The sequence below is a fragment of the Anoplophora glabripennis genome, unplaced genomic scaffold, assembly GCF_000390285.2.
Source record: "Anoplophora glabripennis isolate ALB-LARVAE unplaced genomic scaffold, Agla_2.0 scaffold273, whole genome shotgun sequence".
NCBI lineage: Eukaryota > Metazoa > Arthropoda > Insecta > Coleoptera > Cerambycidae > Anoplophora > Anoplophora glabripennis.
This window is the reverse complement of record NW_019416448.1, coordinates 23,552-40,218: the sequence shown is the minus strand read 5'-3', so window position 1 is coordinate 40,218 and position 16,667 is coordinate 23,552. Positions and strand designations below refer to the sequence as shown.

At 32.7% G+C, this 16,667-nt stretch overlaps 2 protein-coding genes across 5 annotated transcripts in view; one reads left to right on the top strand and one right to left on the bottom strand.

The window, feature by feature from the left end:
• Positions 1–724: 724 nt before the first annotated feature.
• LOC108907207 (potassium/sodium hyperpolarization-activated cyclic nucleotide-gated channel 2-like) lies at positions 725–11,472 on the top strand. Its single transcript, XM_018710775.1, has 10 exons — positions 725–902; positions 1,022–1,092; positions 1,185–1,423; positions 1,481–1,711; positions 2,287–2,461; positions 2,518–2,681; positions 2,776–2,945; positions 3,005–3,210; positions 8,676–8,885; positions 11,208–11,472. Exons 2-10 carry the CDS (start codon positions 1,054–1,056, stop codon positions 11,469–11,471), a joined length of 1,698 nt encoding a protein of 565 aa, XP_018566291.1. The 5' UTR covers positions 725–902; positions 1,022–1,053; the 3' UTR covers position 11,472.
• Positions 11,473–11,538: 66 nt separating this feature from the next.
• The window catches only part of LOC108907208 (transcriptional regulator ATRX homolog), a 28,429-nt gene continuing 23,300 nt past the window's right edge, over positions 11,539–16,667 (bottom strand). For all 4 annotated transcript variants that reach the window (XM_018710777.1, XM_018710776.1, XM_018710778.1 and 1 more), the window contains 3 exons: positions 14,341–15,395; positions 14,105–14,280; positions 11,539–11,810 (listed from right to left, as the gene is read on the bottom strand). In XM_018710777.1, the coding sequence (XP_018566293.1) occupies positions 11,711–11,810; positions 14,105–14,280; positions 14,341–15,395 (1,331 nt within the window). In that variant the 3' untranslated portion in view covers positions 11,539–11,710. The remainder of the gene's footprint in view (positions 11,811–14,104; positions 14,281–14,340; positions 15,396–16,667) is intronic.

The window sequence follows — 16,667 nt, the reverse complement described above, 5'->3', positions numbered from 1 at the left end:
CCTAAAACAGTAGTATTGTTTCGACGGATTCCTCAGTCATTACGGGTTTTATTTCCCTGAGAACTCAGCTAATCTCAACACAACTTTTTTCAATATTAATTCATCTAGTGGAGATTAACTGAGATTCCACCAAATTATGTCTAATAACTGTATTTACTTACCTGGAGAATCAGTAACCTAAATGGTGAAGATCCCATCCAACGTCAGATATTTTGATTGATGATTGGTTAATTAGTTGAGATTTACTGAGATCTGAGTTGTTTTAAATGCTGGTTGGTCAGTTATTAGGTCCGATGAACTCATATCCATTTTAATTACTGAGATTTCAGATAAATAAAACGCGGCTACATGACAGAGTGACGAAGAAAATAGTTTAGTTTCTATAACAGTGGAACCTAATTAGTGTTACTGTTGATATAAGTAGCAATAAATAAATTCTTGACTTCTCTGGATTTCAGTAAAATAGCCAAAGTTTGTATATACACTTCTAAATGGAAATAATGATGTAGAAAGTGTAAGGGCAAGAGTAAGTGTGGTGAAGAATTAAATTGTGTATTATTTAGATTATTATTATTAATAAAATATCTCTAATCTACAGAGGGACGTAATTGATAAAATAATTAATTTGAATTCTAAATATCGTTATCCTTATCCTTTGGTATTGAAGATAATTAAGTATACTTGTAAATCTCCATTACGTGACGAAAACGCAGACGACAATTGTTAGTCCATACCCCGAACCACAGTATAGAGTATACTAATAAACTAATTTTACTCAACACCAATATGATTAGTATACTGTGCACGGGACATACCTATACTCTACAGTTATTTCTACCATGGGTTGTGGGAATATACCTTTAGCTGCTAAGATAAAGTGACAGTTGGTGAAACTGGAAACTGTAAGTTACGATTTTGAATTCTTTGAATGCAGAAAGCAAATAACAATTAATACAAATATGACATAGATGTGTTATTTACAAGTGAAAATATGCTTTTAGTTAATTAATAGTCATTACAGGATTATAAAATATTTAAACAACAATTTAAAAAATGACTGGTAAAGACCATTCAGGAGCATCGCGAAGTTTGGTAAGTATATTCAAAAATGTTATTCATAATAACAAAAAGAAAATATAAATATTATTTGTACTGTATGTAGTCAAAAATAATTTTTTAAGTAGTTTGCCAGATACGGACATGACTGCACTTTAGAAAATATCTCGGATACATATGATTGGGAAGAAGTACCAGGAACATCTCTTTGGTCTAAGTTTAAAAGGTGGATAATTCGAATGATAGTTGTATCAGAAGCAAGTAAATTTTACACACACCACCTAAGAAGCTTTGGTGCCATTACAAAAGAAAGAAAAAGGCAACTTCGACACCATAAGTTTAGAATTCATCCATTCTGCACAGCAAGGTAGTGGTATCTATATTATCATAATCAATCCCATTTCATAATATATTATACTTTTAGAATAGTATGGGCTATTGTAATGGTAATAGTAATATTTCTTGAGCTGATTGCATCACCATTTAAGTTCCTTTTATGTGATAATTTGGAATCGTTTGTTTATACAAAAGAATGGTTAACATTTAGAATGATAATGGACACTTTTCTATTATTAAATATAGTTATAAATTGCTTAACAGGATACTATGATGAACCAATGCAAGAAGTAGTATTGGACTTCAAGAAAATACTTTTGTAAGTCGCCATTGGTAAATACAAATAAGCATGTTTTTATGTGAACGAGCATCAATGCTATCAGATAATCTTGAAGCTAAAATATGACAATTAGGCCAATTGTATCTTGATAAAAGTTGCTTCATTTGCAAGGTCTGAATGTTTATGTTCATATTAATGAAAACCTTTGCATATAAGTACCTATCAGCGAAACCAATGAATTAATTGTCTTGAAATATATATAACCCTCTATCAGCATACAAATTTTTGCCTCGATACATAATAGATGGTTGAATCATAGCTTTAATTTAGCAAAAAAGTTTTTAACTTTCTCTAAGAAAATCTAGTTACTGCAGTGGACCATGGAGTAAGTTTAAATTAAAGAATTCGGTAAGAAATTGTTATTAAATTTTATAATAAACTACAATAACAAAATTTATTTTCATTTACATCTTTTTTCTGTTTGTGATTTTAGTGAATGGCATATTTTTTATTTTGAAAAGTTAGCATTTGTGCCCTGTAATTTAAAAACACTATATTTATTTAAGTTTATTTTTATTGATGTTTTAACAAAAGTATTATTTTTACTATTTTAGGCATTACTCTAGGACAACGTTAATTGTGGATGTATTATGCGCAATTCCTGTGAACTGGGCTATATTTTTTTCTTTGGGACAAGACGTTAGTGTACATATTTATTTCACATGGTTATTAATCTTTAGATTTTTTCTTCTTATAGTTTTTTCCAAGTATTTCAAAACCATAGCTGATGTAAGTATGTTTCTTTAATAATTTAACGAATTCATTTAAATATGATCCTTTTCCAGTATTTTAACATAAATCATTACACCTATATGACATCAATGGTGTTTTTCTACACATTTATATTCTGGCATGTGATGTGCTGTCTTATAACTTTTGTAAAATTCCACCTAGGGGAAGATAATCAACTGTTTAGTGGAGTATTTTTGGAACCTTATCAATACAGCAGGTAATTTGGATTCAGTACCTTATTTTTCCATTTTTTCAAAATATTTTATGTAACTACAATATAATCGTTAAACGTATATTGGCTTTTTTTTTAGTAAGTCAAATAAAAGTAACGTTTGGGAAATATATTTTGAGGCTATTCATCGTAAGTCACTTATATTGTACAATTCTGGATTTGGAAAAGATTTGCCAACAAATGAGTACCAAATAGTTTTGATATATTGTGTATGGTATGGCTCTAGCTTGTTTTGTATTTTTATTTTGGGTAATTAAAACTGAATTATATGAAAAATATATGTTACAATTTGCTGTATTACATTTAAGCAATGATAATGGAAATTAATAGGGGCAGAACATCTTCGGCTCATAAATATGATGAAATGGAAAAGCAATTGAAGGAATACATGCAACACAAACAGTTACCGGCTCAAATGAAAAGTAAAATTTTGACGTACTACGAGTTCAAGTATCAGAAGAGGTACTTTAGAGAAAATGAGATTTTGGCAACGATATCAGAACAATTAAGACAAGTAAGTACATGTCTTTCTACCCCTCGATGTAATTTCAGAGCTAGAAATTTTAAATACACAACACAAAAATGATGCTTTCCAGAACCTAATATACAGGGTGTTTTTAAATGAAGTAGCAAAAATGGTACTAGTGAATGTAGAGCCAAAAATAAAAGGATTGAAGCAAAAATACCTTATATGAAAGTTGCACCCTTGAGGCAATATACCCTCTTAAAGGAGGGGATTGAAATCACATTTTATTTTTTATCTTTAACATGGGGAATTCTAGAGGCACGAAACTTGGTATGAGCATCCTACTAATAAAGAGATAACTTTTCCATATTTTTTCAATCATTGTCATATTTTATAAAGGAGTGAAACAGTCAACCCCATTGCAATATTTTATTAGAAATTTTTTATATGAAGCAAATTATTTATTTAAAAATATTTATTGGGAAGACTGATTTATTGCGCAAGTTTATTACCTCTTGTAATTTTTCGATAAAACCGATAGTTTTCTAGTAAAAAAATTAGATGTGTTATCGTTCGCTAAAGGGATATTTGCGAAAATTTGTAAAAATAAAGTAAGCGAATGTCGTAACAAATAAATTGTTATTTAGCATATTAATAAATTGACACGTTCTGTCAATAAGCTGCTAATTTAATAATAACATTAAGAATAATTTGCTATTAATTAATGAAAAAAGTAGTTATTTATCTGAAATAAAATTTAATACAAATGAAAAATAAGAAATGCAAAATTAAATTTCGTTCAAAATTTTAATATGTCTGTTGAAGTTATAACGTACTCCCACAAACAGATCTTGGTTATTGCGAGTCATCTGCTGCCTGAAATATTCTTAAGCGTAGTTCTTCTAAGGAGGCAACAGGAGTTGCATAAACAATACTTTTTATGTCCCCACAAAAATAAATCCATAGGCATTAGGTCAGGAGAACGTGCAGGTCAGCGAACAGGGGTATTACGAACACGACCAATTCAGCAATTCGGGGTAATTTAAATTTAACCATTTCCTAACGGCAAGTGTACTATGTTCAGGCACCACATCACCTGACGTGTAGCGAGAGCTACATCCTCAAGTAATGTTGGAAGATTTTTGTTAAAAAATCTAAGATACTCAGCCGCTCCAAGCCTGTGTGGAAGAATAAAAGGACCTACTAGACTCTGTGGTCGAAATTATAGAGAGTGACTCAGACATAATATAAAAACACTATTACCATAATGTGTATAAAATTATTTTTATAACAGTTCATTATTTATCTTTGTGCCGCTCACTACGTACGTCGGTAGAATCTGTAATCGTCTATAGATTGAGTTACACTAGACGTCGATCTGTATTCTATCTCTGTCTTCTGCACTTGGTAGGGAAGAGGGAAATGCTTTTTTTAGTGGGTGTAAACGGACTTGATTTACCCGTCCTGAGAAACGTCATAACATAAGCGTAGATGAGGGGTCTAATTCCGAGGCTATAATAAATTTATAAATTTTAAAACACAACTGGGGCATTTTAAAATGCTGTAATAATTAAAATGGATTAAGGTTCCGGTTATAGCAAACCGTAAAAAAAGTTATGTATGTGTTTTAAAGTTATCCACATTAAACATCTTTTTTCAATATTTTCTATATCTTGTTGCCTTTTACGCAGACACGCCAATGGATTTTCGTTCCCGGCACGCTTCATCCCCCTTACTAGTCCAAAAGTTAGCGATGAGTCACTCTCTATAAATTCAACCGCGGAGTATAGAGTATTTCCTACAATTCCCACCCAAACATTTGAACTGAAATTATGTTGACATCTTGAAACAAATACTTATTTCATGAGTATTTTCTTCTGACCATGAATGATTTTATTAAAGTTTACTGCACCTATTCTAGGAAAATTTATTTCATCGGTGAAAAGTATATTCATTAGGAAATTTAAGTCATGCCTGGAAATATTAATGTGTACCATTGAAAAAAATCCACACGGTTGGGTAAATCAAGGTCATTCAATTCTTGCACGGGTTAATGGTGAAAAGGGTATAAAAAATTTTCATGCACTACATTCCACACAAGACTGTGAGAAATTTGCAGTAGCCTGGACACCTGTCTTGTGCTTGTACCACAGTCTTGTTCTAGATGTTCCAGTATAGCTGCCTCAGTTTCAACAGTTCGGACATTACGCCTTCTTCTGGCACCCTCACGATTGGGCTGAATTTTGCCAGTTTCGTGAAGCCTTCTTTCCACCAAGGCCAATGTTTGTCTCTGAGGAATCGGTCGGTTTGGATATCTTTGGTGGTATAATCTTACTGCAGCGTTACTATTTTTTCTGGATTCAAAAACACTTGGAGCATTCGTCATTTGTATATATATTATTTGCCATAATTATTCTGATAATAAATTAATCAATTAGTACTAATTATTGGTTGACAGAAAGTGTCAATTTATTAATATGATAAATAACATTTTATTTGTTATGACATCTGCCTACTTTATTTCTACAAATTTTTGCAATTACCCCTTTAGTGAACGATGACGCATCCCATTTTTTTACTAGAAAACTATAAGTTTTATCGAAAAATTACAAGAGGTAAAAAAGTTGCGCAATAAATCAGTCTTCGCAGCAAATATTTTTAAATAAATAATTTGCTTCATATAAAAAATTTCTAATAAAATATTGCAATGGGGTTGACTGTTTCACTCCTTTGTAAAGTATGCCAATGATCGAACAAATATTGAAAAGTTGTCTCATTATTAGTAGGATTCTCATACCAAGTTTCGTGTCTCTAGCATTCCTCGTGTTAAAGAAAAAAATTAAAATGTGAATTTCAATACCCTCTAAGAGGGTATATCGCCTTAGGGGTGCAGATTTCATATAAGGTATTTTTACTTTTGGTTCTACATTCACTGGTACCATTTTTGCTACTTCATTTAAAAACACCCTTTAACGTAGGAGTTAGTATATACAGGTTCGGAAAGTCCCCATGGTACATCGGCCGTTACGTGAGAGTGATATATTGAAGACGTTTCATAATCTGAATAGTCAGTCCCACTTCTAACCTGAAATGGGGGGGTGACTATTCAGATTATGAAACGTCTTCACTATAGCCATCCTTATCTATCGGAACGGATTTCTTTACTTTGTCACTCTCATGTGAAAGCAGATGGACTATGTGGATTTTCCAGCCCTGTATACTAATAGTCTTTCCGAAGTCAGTTGAATATGCAAAAAAACATTTGGTAATAAAATTTAATGAGTTTCATAGGCGTCCCTAAAAAAAATTTCTGCTAAAGGTAAAAAATTATAATAATTTGGATATAATGTGTAGAAAATTTCTATTATATGTTCATTTTTCAACAACATATTTTAATTATTTATGTCTTCAAACAATTTTATTATATTGGAAGTAAATTTCGTTTTGTTCCATTTCAAAAGGTCTCCAAAATGCCAAGTTTTGATATTAGTAAAGAAAATATACCTCTTATTTCTCCCTTTCGCAATTGTAATATGAATGATTGATAGAGGGTGCCTATAATAAATTAAAATTATCTGAATCACACCAAATTCCGCATTGCTGCACTGCACTGCTGGGCAATTTATAAACCTTGTCATCTGCTGTGAGTTATTGCCCAGTAGCCCAATCCAACTGTGGTCGTTTTCCTTTGCCCACGCTTGCATTCTTCAACTGAGCGTATACATTTCTATCACATCCACGTTTAGTTCGACCAGACCTGTTTATGGGTATGGCTAAATAAATATGGGAACAAGTTTTTCAAATATTTCAATGCCGAGTTGCTGTGTAGTGACCGAGCCTGGTACATAGGTACCCTTGAAGTTATTGGTTCTTCAATTGACTTCGAAAAAACTATAAAAGGTAGCGATTTTGCACTTAATCAGATTATTGACAATATCACTATATAAATTTCATATGAACTTCTACAGTTTGAAACTAAAAATAAGAACAATGAAATTTTGTTTATCGTTCACCATTATCATCGAAAGTTCCAGGTGTTATAACTAAACTTATCGCTATCAGAAAACACTTTCATAGAACCTTTAAAATATATCAACAAATAGTACAGATTGTTATTTTTACGAAAGCTATTTTTTTTTAATATGTATTATCTATTCAGTCCCTAGACTGACAAATGGCTTGTTTTGGTTCTGTCAGCGGACGGTCCTAGAACAGTTCAAAATAGTTACCCAAGTGTATTATCAGTATGTCTTGGCTTAGATGTTCTTATGAATAAAATGGTCAATTAATTTGAACCGTCGTAGAACCGTTCTCTGTCGGAACCAAAACAAAGCTAAAGTACCACAATCGTTCCCATTTTGCCCCAAAACGGTGGTTTGTAAAATGTCACTTTATGTTTGATGTTTCTAAACATTCCTCCGCATATTAACTATTACCTACCAATTTTATATTTAACTGCCATTACAGGGTGATTTCATTTTAAATACAGAAACGGCAGGAATAAATTCATTACCAAAAAATAAGTAGAGTTTGCTCTATAAACTTTTTTCCTGGGGGACGCAGTATTCCAGATACAGGGCGTTAAAGTTTACATAAAAATATATATTTTATGTCATATCTTCATAATGCGCTAACGAAATTTAATGAAATTTACTATAACGTATTCACCTTAATTAGAGCTTTTATTGAATGTAATATTAACCTCGTGACATTAACTGGTGGCACGCTACTGATGGTGCCACCCCATTTTGCCAAAAAAGAAATAAGCCACATGCATTTCTTTGTAGAAATATTGTTAATTTCAGGTACTGCTACATTAAATTAATGAAATATTCTTTTTTAATAGTAGCAGCCATTTACGAAATATTTGGGCATGTTTTTTATGTTTTATTGAATTTTTCTAATAATTAAAATATCATTAATATGATAAAATATTAATCTCGTGGTTTTAACCAGCGACGTGCTACTAAAGCGGCCGTTAACTTTTCCCAAGAAATAATACTCCACTGGCGATTTTTTTGTAGGAATAATTTTATTTCTGGAAAAAATATCACACGAAATAATAAAATAACATCAGCAAATAAGTCACGTAAGTAATTAAATAACAAGTCCTACAACAATTGTTCAAAATTAAGTCTTTCCACATTTAAGTGAATATGTTGTTAGTAAATTTTATTCAATTCCATCAGAGCATTACTGCAGAATTTTTTTTTTTATAAACTTTAACACTCTACCTCGAACAAACTACTTACTTTTGTCAATTAATCTATTTTTGCAGTTTCTTAAAGTGAAATCACCCTGTATATCAAAATACTATCAAAATTTAATCATCTGTACTATTTAAATTAAAATGCATGTATCAAATAAAAAAAACAACAATATTTAGTTTATATGTCAGGGACAGTAACAGGGAATTTGCCGGAAAATAGCAGGATATTGTACAACTTTATCAATAGCTAGGGACATTATTTGCTGTTAAATATTAATTTTTACTTACCACATTTACTTTACAGGAAATGAATCTTCATGCTTGCAGAAAACTAGTGGAAAATGTAATTTTTTTTCGTAATTTACCTTTAAATCTACTTGTAAGAATAATATCTTGTTTACGGATAGAAGTGTATTTGGTTAACGATATTATAATTCGTGCTAATACTCCAGGTGCAAGTATGTACTTTATTTCTACAGGGACTGTGGCTATCTATACCAAGTCAGGAAAAGAGGTAATTTTTTGTTTTGAGTATACAGTGTGTTAAAATGTTCCATTAACAAAATCTTGCAGGCGATTGCTTGACTTAAAATAATAAAAACAAGTTCTTATGAATGTAGGTCCACAAATGCTTTGTTAAGAAGATACAGCGGCATGTGTTGTACAACGGAATAATTCAGATGGCTAGAATTGTGACATGATTAAAAAAAGAAGGTATTTTTCCGCCAATTCTTAAAAAAATATTATGTATGAAACTGACAAAGTATCTTTTAAAAATATGTAAACTAAATAAGAATAACGATGAAATTAACTACTACGCTGTATCTCAAGCATTGATTGTGGTTCTAAACTTTTTTCTTATTTTTGGTCAAAGAATTTTGTTGGTAACAGACACCTGGGATCAAATTAAGATGATTTATGCTTTAAATTAATTTTTTCATAATGACTTGATTTTTAAGATATTAACAAATTTGACATGGACAGTATTTTTTATGCCCTTGCAACTGTGACAAGATAATGTAGATTTGTGCACTTCAAAAAACAAATGAAAAAAGGGGTTGCTGTGTCCCTTAGTCTCCCCAACTCTTTTGTAGGTATGTTTATCAAATCTTTTTTTAAAACTTTTCTAGTGCGTAATTTCTTTTCGATTATCTTTTACAAATTTTTCATTTATTGCAGTTTTCAATGCAAATAACACTTTTTAAAAGACATGAGCTGTGGGCCGCTTTACAGTCCATTGAATAGAGAGATAGACAGATAGAGAAGAGAGATAAAATAATCACAAACAAATTATGTACCTGAAAATTCAAAAATAAAATTTCAATAGGTACGCATACAAAAATGTTGAGAAGGACGAGGGGTGATGGCAATCCCATTTTTCAATTATTTTTGAAAGAGCAGAAATCTAAAATTCATACCCACTACAATGGAACAAATAACATCCCTATCAAAGAGTGACCGCAAAAATCGCCCGTTTTTTCACAATTCGCAGAGAACTAAAGAAAATAGATAAAAATGTGTTTTTGGTCTCAAATTACTCATCGTAAAAAGTTAAGATGAGCATAGCTTTCAGTTTTTTAAAAATTTTCAAAAATCAGCCCTATTTACGGGTTGAAAACTATGAAAAATCAATGTAACTATTAGCATGTGAATTTTTCTATCTAATGATTCTTGATACAAAGAAAAATTTATTCTCTTGACTTGAAATAAGCATGTTGAATTAAAAAATCCACCCTTAAGCGCGCTCAGGGGTAGAATCATCCTTTCAATGACCCCTTAGTGCCCTACAACTTTTGTCTGAAACTTTTTTCGAAATAATCGAGTTCAACTGAGATATTATTTTGTCTCAAGATAAATGCCCCACCATTAGAAACAAACAATTTTGCAAATTTTACTTTAACATCTTTTATCTTTTAAAGGAAGTATTCTCAGATATAGGTATGTTTGTTTTGATAATAGGAGTCTGCCGGCCTGCTTTTCTGTGACACTGTAGTTGTACAGATTAAAATATTATATACAGAGACCCACATAAAGTTTCCTTTCTGACTCGGACAGAGCGGGATTGAGAAAGAATGCATTTGGCCAGAAGGAATAAGACGTACGCGCGGCGTTTTGAGATAGAGGACTTATAGCTGTTTTACATTGACAATTTATTGATCAATTAATTCATGAAGTCGCTTCATCAAGAAATTGGACAAGTGTAATGCACCAAATCAGCTGTCAAATAACTTCATCAATTTATTCATCAAGTTCTTGACGAATTAGAGCATGTTCTAATTTTCGTCAATTTCTTCGTGAAGTTCAGAAGTACCAAAACCCAACAGATTTCCAGCCTCAGATCAGTAATGAGGTTATGTTATTGGAATATGTAAATAATTGTGTGGTGTTGTACTAGTTTTACATTGTTTTTACTGATTACTTACAAACACTAATATTTATATAATATGTGTCAGAATGGTACCGCTGTTGTATCACTACAATTATGAGTGGAAAGGTGACATTTTTGAAATTTATTTGCTTCTTTGATTCGTTGGTAGAACTAATTCATGCGTCAAAAAACTTCGTCTGTAGCAGTGTAAAACCACACAATAAATTCGTGAATTAATTCATGAAGAACTTCGTCAATTTATTCATCAATAAATTGTCACTGTAAAACAGCTATTACAAATACACCTCTTTCTTTAAAGTGTTCAGTGCGCATTTGTGGGTGGAGCTATCTCAGATGCAAACTTATTTGTGTTAGTCTGCACTTAATACTTGTTGCAATGACAAATTCCCGTGATTTTATAGATTTGTGATTGCATTGTACTTCATGTTAGCCTGATTTTGCTTTCAGATATGTCACTTGGAAGATGGAGCTCACTTTGGGGAGGTTGCATTGATAATAAAAGATACTTTCAGAATTGCAACTGTGATAGCTGTTGAGGTGTCAGAGATATACAGATTAGATCAAAAAGATTTTGTAAAAGCTATAAATCCGTACCCCGACTTATTGGCAAATATACAGCACATAGCTGCTGAAAGGATGGAAGTGGCAACGATGTTAGACGAATATAATAAGAGGGAACTGGCGATGAAAAGATTTAATTTAATAAAATAAAAAAAACCCCGTTGTAATGATAAATAATTTAATTTTGAGTATAAATGTATTTACAAAAAATGCAACATTTAATTAACTATTTTAGTTTTATTTGAAATATTTAAAAACTTCTTGATCACAGAAATGAGAATAAAGTAAACACAATACTTAAAATCCAAATGCTTCTAACTAATATTTACACTTTTAAAGTTATAATTCTTATTTCTGTTAACTTATACGAAGGTATTTTTTTTTTATGGTCAGTCATTTAACTCTATTACATCATTCGAAAATCGCGGAGCTGTGCTCGGCCCTCCTTGGTTCATGTTCATGTTACCAGAAAATGGATTGTTGAAGGTACTGCAAAACATATTTCACCTCAAATAATTTCTAAAAAATATTAATTTGGGGGAGTAAGTCAAATCGATCAAAGTAAACCCTTTGAAATGAGCACTTGAAATTGCTACCTTTACAAATAAACAAAATTTATTAACTACCTGCAGCGCAAAGAAGTCACAACTGACATCTTGTTCACTTTGATATAATAGCATATTTCGATTACTTCTAAAGCCGTCTATATTTTCTTTCCGAAGTTCTTTGAATAAGAGTACATTTATATCGGGTGTTCCAAAATTTACGCAAGACTTGAATTTTGCACCATTTGGGCGGTAAAGTGTTACCAATGAAAAAAATGAAGTGACAGTTGACAGTTCAGGATTATTAAAAATGAAGTGCTACACGAAAAAACAACTCGTTTTCATTGTTGAGTAATATTTTAAAAATAATGAACGTTTAGCTATAGTTCGTAATGTTCATACAAAATATAGTCGGAATAGTGATTTAACTTCATCAACTGAAGAGATTAATTGAAAAATTCAGGGAGACTGGAGCAATTGGTGATTATAAACACTCTGGGCGTCCTTCAACACAAAACATCGAAGCACTTCATGAGTCCAGAAACATCAATTCAGCATCGAGGGCACGAATTGGACATTTCGAGAAACTCTCTACAGTGTATTCTCACGAAAGATTTGCATTTATGAAGATGCATGAGCTTACAAAGTTCAATTTAACTCAAAAACCGAAGCCTACTATCCACAGAGAGCGAGGAGAGGCTCATTTTCATTTTAATGTCTTCGTTAATCAATAAAATTGTCGCATTTAGATTTCAGAAAATCCACGAGTGTTTGTTGAGTAACAAATGCATCCACGTGTCACATGATAATTTTTCTTCGAAAATGCGACTGATCAGGCAACAACAGTTAATGGTGCTCGCTATAATCCAGTTTTTTGTGCCTAAATTGTGAGATATGGATGTAGACGACATGTGGTTTCAACTAGTGATGGTTGAGCTCGGTTCAGCAAATTTTAACAGAAGATTTGGGAATGAAAAGGGTTGCTGCCAAGTTTGTTCCTCGGGTTCTGACTGACAATCAAAGGGAACATTGAGTTGAAATATGTCGTGTTTTGAAACAACAGCTTGAAACTGATCCAGATTTTCTGTCAAAGTCATTACTGGTGATGAGTCATGGTGCTATGGTTACGACCCAGAAACAAAGCAACAGTCAAGCCAATGGAAGACGTCATCGTTACCCCGTCCAAAAGAATTCTAATTTGTTTTTTTGATGCCAACTACGTGTTCATTCAGAGTGTGTTTCACCCAGATCAGACCGTCAAACAAACCTTTCATTTGGAAGTTTTAAGAAGATTGCGCAACAGTGTTTGTCAAAAAAGACCAAATTTGTGGCAGACAGGAGACTGGTTCTTCCACCATGACAATGCACCTGCACACACAGCCATCTCTGTTAGACAGTTTTTGGCTAAAAATGGCATGGTTCCGCTGCCCCACGCATCTTACTCGCCTGACCTGGCTCCGTGCGACTTTTTCTTATTTCCACGCATGAAAAGAGGCATGAAAGAACAGCAATTTGACAACATTAAAGAGATCAAGAAAAAAAAAGAAGGAGGAGCTGTCAGCTATATCTAAAGATGACTACAAAAAATGTTTCGAACAGCGGAAGCACCGGTGGGACAAATGTATTAGTTGTAATGGAGAGAATTTTGAAGGGGATAAGGTTGTTTTGTAAACAATTTGAAAATATATAGCTTTAATTTCGGTTTTTTTTGGGTATCCCCTCGTATATTTCATTTAACTTTTGAGGTCGAGCTTCCTAAACACTCATTTTGTTCGTTACTTCCCGAAACCAAGAGGAAAATTGTAATAAGTTGTCAGATGACATCACAAGTGCAAATCTCGCAGTTTGTGGTAATAGTGGTGAACAGATCTAGTATCAAAAAAATGTGTATACAAATCAAGGACCCTTAAAAAAAGAAGAAAGATCGAGGGTAGTCTAGCCTCCGTATAAATTTGACCCCCGTTCAAAATTACACCCTGTACCATGATTTATATGTACCGAGAAAATTATTGTATCAATTAAAAAGAGTATTAACAAAATTAAAATAAGGAAAATATCAATAAAAGTTAAATATTACTTTCTTAAAAGCATAAACATTAACCTTTAAAAATACAAAGAGAAATGAGGATTTAATTTTATCCCTGCCACGACTTGTCAACTTTAGAAGAAAATGTTTCTGTTACTATTTACTCTTGTATTTGTAATAATAAAAATAAATATATTAAAATATATTCTTACCCTCCTGGCATTCTTCCTAACTGATTAGGATCAACGTATAAATTGCCCATCAGTTTTGCCTGTTGCTGTTGTCTTTGAATCATCCTCATAACTTGTTGCTGATAATACGCCTCTCTCAGCTTCTGAGCTTGCATTTCCTGCATCAACTGTATCTCCTGTTGTACTCTAGCATACATCTAAAGTTTAAAAATCAGAATGGAATATTCATCAGAACGATTAATATTTGAAACACTTACTGTCATGTCACCTTCAGACAACTGGACCTGCAGTTGCTGAACGAGTGCCGGGATAATCCCTTTAATTTGTACGTCCGTCCAAGTGGGGTTGTCTTTCCTCACGATACTTGCTAGGGCAGTTTCTATTGCTTGAGCATTGACCTTAAAGTTAGGGTTTAAACCGGTTCCTGTGTTCTTCCTGAGAACCTTCTCATTTTCAAATTCCTCCCAAGCAGCCTTCCTCTCTTCTTCGTTGAGCCCTTCGTCTGCTTTATTTTCCAACAGGGACTGATGCAAGTGATACTTATAAATTGTCTTCTCGTATTTCTGCAACAACTCACCCAAAAGCACATCTTTGGGCACCATTGGTATGGGTCGATCGGTGGGTTCCAAGTCACATTTGTACAGTTCCTGTAAATCGTTCTGGTTGTAATGCCTGTCGATTTGCTGTTCATCGATGACCCGTTTTGATATAGCCTGTTTGGTAACCTGCCTTTCGTATATCTTCATCTCCATTGTGCCGTATGTAACAAATCTATAAATGTAACAGGGTTTGGTCTGACCGAAACGATACACTCTGTAGATGCTCTGGATATCATGTGACGGATTCCATGAAACGTCGAAAATTATTACTCTGTTAGCTGCCACAAGGTTTATTCCTAAACCGCCAGCCTTCGTGGATATAAGGAACAACCTCGCTCTGATGTTGTTAGGGTTGTTAAACATGTTGCACCAGATTGCCCTGTTGTCGCAACTAGACGTTCCGTCCAAACGAAAGTAGTCTAACCCTATTGACCAAGCGCCTGAATGCCCACCGACTTTTTCGGGAGTACCGTTTTGGGTGGCCTCATCAATTTTCTCGAGGAAATATTCAATGCAATTCAGTGTGTACAAAGACTGAGAGAACACTAACACTTTGTCTCCTATTTCCTCGCATTCTTTAAGGATTTGGAACAACAAAAATAACTTTCCGCTGTTGTTAATATTGTCCAATTCTTTGCCGTCGCAGTACTCTTGGAACCATTCTTTTTTTACAACTTCCAATTCTGGATCACTCTCTTCATTGTTTTCTCTTCCTGAAAAAATTTGTAACAAATGCAAAAACTTTTTGTATTAGTTCAAAAAATACTTTTTTCTATAATCATAAAGTCAATATGTAATTACTTTTTTTGTTCATCATGTGTTATTGATAGCCGTATAAAATTAAAAATTTTCATTAAATAGATAAGATAAGCAACTCTGTAGTTTTACTCTGTGAACTAGATGGCAGTACCAACAATGGCTAATAGTAGCAGATAGTTGTTCAAGTGTAAATCTACAGTACACTGGATTTAATTGAAAGAAAATTCCAACACAATCAGAAAATCATAACCTGAAACTATTTCATCCTATTCCGTTGGAATCTTAGGATTGATTGTATATTTGTTTTTACAGTTACTAAAGGTTGTTCTAAAGTGAAAACCTCAATCTGTAGCATGTACTAGGTATAGAAATCTTAAATTCTAACTTTCTGTATGAAACAGGAAGAAAAAAAAATCGAGGATTTTTTTATAAGGTATGTCAAACAAATTTTGAAATATCCTACTCTAGTAGGAAGTATTTTTTGTTAATTTTAAAGCGAAGTAGGAGGGCCCCTAAGGCCGGTATATGCCGGGGAAACCATCGCTTATTAGAGGAATCTTTAAAGAGCTTAGAGATGCGAAAGACATTCAATTCCTATGAATCTTACATATAAGAGTTTTTTGGATCGCTCATCACGAATCTGGTCTCAGAATCATGAAATTCAAAATGGCGGATCCAATATGGCGGACAAGAAAATTGAAATGTCTTCAAAATGCATGAATTTTTTTGTAATAGGTTTTTTTGGATATATGATTACGAATCTAGAGACTCTAAATCACGAAATTCAAAATGGTGGATTCAATATGGCAGACAAAAAATTTAAATGTCCTTTAAAATGCATGAATTTTTGTGTAGTGGGTTTTTTGGGTCTCTGATTACAAATCTGAAGGCAGAATTACGAAATTTAAAATGACGTATTCCATATGGCGGACAAAAAAATTTAAAAAATCTTCATAATCCTCAAGTATTTGTTTATAAAAACTTTCTTGGATCACTGATTACAATTATGAATTCAGAATCACGAAATTCAAAGTGGCTAATCAAATATGCACAAACATGTATGTATAACTATTGATTTTTTCTTTTTCATTTAATTCAATGTAAATGTGTGTCATGTCATTTAGGGGGGTGGAGGGGGAAGAAGGGTGAGGGCGTTGGTCCGTTTTGGGTGGAAACGATTCAGTATTGCTAGTAAAAAAAAAAATTTTTCAGCCAAAAATAAATTA